This window comes from Mauremys reevesii, unplaced genomic scaffold (genome assembly GCF_016161935.1).
Source record: "Mauremys reevesii isolate NIE-2019 unplaced genomic scaffold, ASM1616193v1 Contig13, whole genome shotgun sequence".
NCBI lineage: Eukaryota > Metazoa > Chordata > Testudines > Geoemydidae > Mauremys > Mauremys reevesii.
In genome coordinates, this window is record NW_024100749.1 from 836,888 (window position 1) to 842,887 (window position 6,000).

At 54.0% G+C, this 6,000-nt stretch overlaps 1 protein-coding gene across 1 annotated transcript in view; it reads left to right on the forward strand.

Annotated features, from left to right (window-relative positions):
• Positions 1-4,964, forward strand: part of LOC120392956 (butyrophilin subfamily 1 member A1-like) — a 29,912-nt gene extending 24,948 nt beyond the window's left edge. The window contains exons 7-9 of the mRNA XM_039517612.1: positions 996-1,022; positions 1,168-1,194; positions 4,092-4,964. Of these exons, the coding sequence (XP_039373546.1) occupies positions 996-1,022; positions 1,168-1,194; positions 4,092-4,651 (614 nt within the window). The 3' untranslated portion in view covers positions 4,652-4,964. The remainder of the gene's footprint in view (positions 1-995; positions 1,023-1,167; positions 1,195-4,091) is intronic.
• The last annotated feature ends 1,036 nt before the right edge of the window (positions 4,965-6,000 follow it).

A 6,000-nucleotide genomic window follows, 5' to 3' on the forward strand; every position in this document is an offset into this window, starting at 1 on the left:
GGGCTGCGACTGGCTAGCTTCCTCCTGGCTTGAGAAGAGCTCCTGACTGCATGCCTCCTGGGACTCCGGGGTGTCTTCCTCCACCACAGTAGCCTCACTGTCTGCCTCCCCCTCCCCCTCCTCTACCGGCTCTGAACTGTCCATGGTGGTCCTTGGATTTACAGAGGGGTCACCCCCATAAATCGCATCCATCTCCTTGTAAAACCGGCAGGTCGTGGGGGCACTGCCGGATCGGCGGTTTCCCTCGCGTGCTTTGCAATAGGCACTCCGGAGCTCCTTTACTTTTACCCTGCACTGCACCGCGTCACGCTCATGGCCCCTTTCCATCATGGCTCTCGATACCTGGGCAAAGGTATCATAATTCTTACGGCTAGAGCGCAGCTGTGCCTGCACGGATTCCTCCCCCCAAACACTGATGAGGTCCATCAGCTCACCATTGCTCCATGCTGGGGCTCGTTTGCCACGTGGAGGCATGGTCACCTCTAAAGATTCACTGATTGCATTCCAAACCTGGCTGAGCAAACAGGAAGGGGATTTTTAAAATTCCCGGGGCATTTAAAGGGCGGGTCACCTGAGGCCAGGGAAGTAGAGTTTCTGACCTGATGAGCAGAGTGGCTGAACAGGCATTCTGGGATACACCTTATTCCCTGGAGGCCAATCACAGCGCTGGTGTGTGGCCACACTTGATGACCAGCGCTGCAGCACCAGCGCTGCAATCCTTATTCCCCATGCCGAGAGGGGTGTTCGGCCAACGCTGCAGCCAGGGAGTTGCAGCGCTGGAAGTGCCTTGCAGGTGTGGCCACTTACTAATTGCAGCGCTGGTGGAGGCTTTCCAGCGCTGCAAATCGCCAGTGTAGCCATACCCTTAGAGAAACTGCAGGGTGAACTCAGTAAGTTGCCTTTTATTCCTAATATAAACCTTGCTACAAAATTGTATCGTATTTGGAGTGTCTGTGTTCAGGGGAGGTCTCATCTCTGTCTGTGTTTGGTTTCAGAGTGGAGAAGAGCCCTACTAAATGCAGGTAAATAAATTTGTGGTTTTGCTAATAGATAGTTATCATACAGAAATATATTTTCTCTTATCATAAACTTTGTTAGAGATTGTTTTCTATTCAGCAAGTCTGTGTTCAGGGTAGTTCTCATCTCTCTGTATTTGCTTGATTTCAGGTTGGGAAAAAGCCCGACAATATGCAGGTAACTGTGCTGTAAGCTCCGCTGAAATGAGATCTGTCAAAACCCCACCAGCCCCTGAGAGCTCTCTGCTCCTTTGCTTTGGAAAAATGCTGAGTAATTTCCCCTCCGCTTCACCTTCCCAGTATGGTATCTGGGTCGTGCCTGATAGACATTATCTCACCTAACCTTAATAGGCATTAAACTGCTCAAATCTCCCCTCCCAACAGCAGGGTTTCCATGCTCATACAGGCCTTTAACCTGCAATTTCCTTCTACAATACTCTGAAGGGCTAAGAGCTGTTCAGTGTGTCCATGGATTGGGCTGAGGCAGGCCCTCTCCCCGGTGCAGAGGCAGATGTTTTTATAACCAGACTCTGAAACTCACGGACACAAGTAAAACAAACTGTGCCCACATAGCAGCTTTCCTGTCTCTCAGCTGTGGCTGAGCTGTGTTTTACATTCACACCCAGCCTGCTGCCTGACCTCTGTGTGCACTGGTGCATGCTGGGGGCGACTGGGCAGCGCCAGCAGAGGTTAGCAAGCCCAGGGGACATGCACACACAGCAGCACCAGTAGCCCAGGGGTCAATGAATTCTGGGGTATCCTACCACACAGAGCTGGGAGGGAGGGGGGGCGCTCTGGCCACCATCTCCTCAGGGAAGCCAAGGCCTGAACAGGCCGCAGGGACGGTTCCTCCCCAGGGAGAGGTTCCACCAGGTGTCAGGGCTGAGCCACGTTGGCAGGACAGTGGGGGGCTCACGTGGCCATTGTGATGTCTTCGTATCCTCAATACACAGAGCTCCAGCAGCTGGGGTGTAAACCCCACTCGTACCCCCGGCACGAGGGGGGTGGCTGGCAAAGTCATTAGATGGAGACACCTGAGCCCCTGGGGCTCTGAGATGGTCTCTGTGACCATTATCCACTCTGGGAGATGCCCAGGTGCAGCTGCAGAGGGTCTGTGCCGCTAGTATCGTCCATGGGACAAATGGCTCTGGGCAGAGAGTTCAGGCTGGAGCCAAGTCTCCATTTTCAGCCTGATTTGTGGGGGTGAGATAAGGGGCCCAGGGGCTCCTGCCCCTCCCTTACCCTTCCCTCACCCCTGTGAGGGACCCTGGACCCAGCATCTATTCTGACCCCTCACCAACATCCCTCCCTCTCTTCTCACTCCCTTTCTGCTCCCCTGGGCCCTGCCCCTCTACTCCCACTTTGCCTCCCTGGCACATGCCCCTGCCCTCCACCCATCTCTGCCCCACTGGAACAGCCCATCCCTTCTCCCCCTGCCCTCCTGGCATCTGCCCCTCTCCCCCAAACATCCTCTGCACCCTGGAGCCCTCCCATCACTTCACACCCCCACTATGTCCTGGCATCCACCCCTCCCCTTTCCCTCCTCTGTGCCATGTCTCCCACCCCACCCCTCACCCTCCTCTTCTGTCCTGACTTTCGCCCTTCTTACTCCCCTCACCCCTCCTGACACCTGCCCCTCTTCCCACCCTCTCTGACCCCTGGCACCCGCCCCTTCCCTCGTCCCCCTGTGCCCACTTCCCTCGTCCTCTAACCCCACTCTGACCCCCTGGCACCTGCCTCTCCCCAATCCCCTCTCCTAACACCTCCCTCTGCCCACCTGCCCTGCCTCTCACCCCTCTCTGCCCCCTGGTGCTTGTCCCTCCCCTCCTCTGCCCTCCCTGTGCCTGCCCTTCTGCTCAGCCCTCTCAATCCCCTGGCACCTGCCCTTCCCTTTACCAGCTGCCCCCTCCTGCTGCCTGCCCCTTCCCTCACCCTGCCCCCAACACCTGATACTCCCTTGTCCCCTTCCTTCCTGCTGCCCAGCCCCTCACCACCCTCTGCCCCACTGACCCTGCTCTCCTCTCCCCCCTCTGCCACCATCACCCATGCCACCGTCTCTTTATTTGTCACCCCTGCCCCTCCCCTCCCCCTCTGGCTCCGTGACACCTGCACCTCTCACCACCCTCCAGTCCCCTGGTGCCAGCTCCTCCTCTGCCCCAAGTCCCAGCTCTACCCTGGCCCCATCTGCCTCCCTGGTGCCTGCTGTTTCCTTTGCCTCCTCTGCCTGCCTGGTGCAAGTCCTTTCCCTCGCCCCCCTGTGGGACCCCTGGTCTCAGCCCTTCCCCTTACCTCAGCACTGCCGCACCCCTCCCCTCCCCTCTCCTAACCTCTGGGCCCCACCCCTCCCTTCAGCCTCCCTCTGCCCCCCTGGTGCCCACATCTCCCTGCACACGCCTCTGCCCCCCTAGGGCCTGCCCTTCTCCACACCCCTCTCCCTGCCCCCCTTCTGCTCACTTGCTACCTCACCCCCCATTCTGCCCCTTTGGCACCAATGCCTGTTCATTCGCTCCCCCACCCCATGGTTCCACCTCCCCCACTCCTCATCATCTCACCCCCTGGCAGCTCACCCGCACCTTGATTTCCCCTGCCCCATTGGAGCTCCCCCATTCCCTCACACCCCTCTGCCCCCTGGTGCCTGCCCCTTCCCTTGCTTCCCTGTGCCCCCTGGGGTCCATCCACTTCTTCTGTCCTGGTGCCCACCCCTCCCCTCGCTCCCTGCAGCCCCCTGGAACCTGCCCTTGCCTTCACCCCCCTCTGCCCCCTGGTGCCCCTCCCTTTCCTTATCACCCCATAGCCCTTGTGCCTGCCCCACCCCTATGTCCCTCCCTCCACCCCCTCTGCTCCGGTCACCTCCCGCTCCCCTTTCCTCTCCCCTCCCCCGCTCCGCTGACACCTCACCCCTCCTACTCCTCCTGCCCTTTCCTCTCATTGTCTCCTCACAGGCCGAAGGGCCCTGACTCCACTCACGCAACACCCCCTCCCCCCACAGTGATTAACGGGGCTGCAGGTTAATTTCCCTTTGATCCCAGTGACCAGCCCCTGCCCCCGGCCCTGACTCTGTGACTCTCTCCCCAGTGGACGTGACTCTGGATCCAGACACGGCAAATCCCTACCTCGTCCTGTCTGAGGATCGGAAACGTGTGAGAAATGGAGACAAACGCCAGGATCTGCCCGACAACCCTGAGAGATTTGATTGTTGTGTCTGTGTCCTGGGCGCTGAGGGGTTCACGGGCGGGAGGCGTTACTGGGAGGTGGAGGTGGGAGACAAGACAGGCTGGGAACTGGGGGTTTGTAAGGAATCTGTGAGCAGGAAGGGATGGTTCATAGCCACACCTGGGAATGGATGCTGGGTCGTGCAGCTGAGGGATGGAGGATACAAGGCCTGCACATACCCCAGGACCCCCCTCCCCGTGAGCGTCAGGCCTAGCCAGGTGGGGATTTTCCTGGACTATGAGGCGGGCGAGGTCTCGTTTTACAATGTGACTGACAGGTCCCATCTCTTCACTTTCACTGACACCTTCTCCGGGAAGCTCCGCCCTTATTTCTATCCTGGTGTCAATGCTGGGGGTACAAACGTGTCTCCCCTGATAATCTGCCCGGTCCCAGCTCAGGCCGGAGGGAATCTCTGTCCCTGACAGTGACCCCGCGGCACAGACTGGCCCCTCCCAGCCCTGCTGCTCTTCCCACCCCCAGTGGTGGGGGCCAGTTACTGCAGCAACTGGACTTTCCGTGCTCACCGGACGCTGCCAGTTTCCCTTTTCAACTGGAGGTTCCAGTCGAAAACTGGACACCTGGCAACCCCCAGCCCCCACCTTTCCCGTCCCCTGCCCCAGGGGTAGCAGATGGTGGGGGATGGGGTCATTCACTCCAGTCAGAATTTTCTACCCCTGTGAAATAAGTGTAAATATGAAAGAAAAATATTATTTTAATTTAGAAAATATTATTGTAACAAGGTGTAAATACAAGAATATTTTACTTTACATTTCAACAGTATTTCAAAAACAAGCATATAAATATATTTGTAGAAATGGAATTATTTACAGTTTTTTTCTTTCCCTCAAATCTATAGTGAAGGTTAACTTCTCTAAATAACGTCATTTGTATTTCAACTGTGGAATTTCAAGAAATCCAAAATATTTATCTTAACAAAATAAACTATTAAATTGTCAGACTGGGTTGTTCAGTTCAATGTGTCATAAACATCACAACTACACATATGTGCAGCTGCTCTCTCTCTCCCTCTCCCCCTCTCTTTATTGTCTTGACTGGTTCTCTCTGGAAGGCAGGGAAGCTACACCCACCTCCTGCACTACACCTTTGAAAATTAATAATTGAAAAAATGATAGAATTAATTAAGCAATATATTTAAGTTAACTCACACAAGATTATATAATAATCTTTGAACTTCTGTCAGCATTAATTCATGTGATTTTTAACTTTCTATCTACATATAATTGGTAATCAAGATATGACCCTTCCTTTCTTTTTCTCACATCAATTAACAAAACACAGTCCCCAACCTCAAATGCTCTCTTCCTATAGCTAGAAATCTCTTCTACAATCTGCAGTTTTTAGTTTATTTTTTTTAGACATATTATTTGCAGGGAATGTACTGTCACTGTGCACTATTGATTTCAATGTACTGCCGGGCTCTTCACGTTCTTGGTTATAAAGACACAACAAATGTAGTTTGATAAAGAAACAGAGAAGGGGTTGTGTTCCTTTACTCAGTCATCACAAATTAACTTAATTGTATTAAAGACGCCGGCAGTTAATGACACATAACATGAAATTTGGTGAAGCTTTTTGGCAAACTTTTCTTCTTGGCCATAAATCAGTTGAAAGGGTGATATTTTTGTTGTCATGTGAGGTTTAGAGTACAAAGAATAGAAAGTTTCTCCAGGAAATTCCTCTGGGTTCTGTCCACCACCTTCTCTAATGCTCTGTAAAAATAGTGACTGATTGATCTAATTCCTTGAAATTA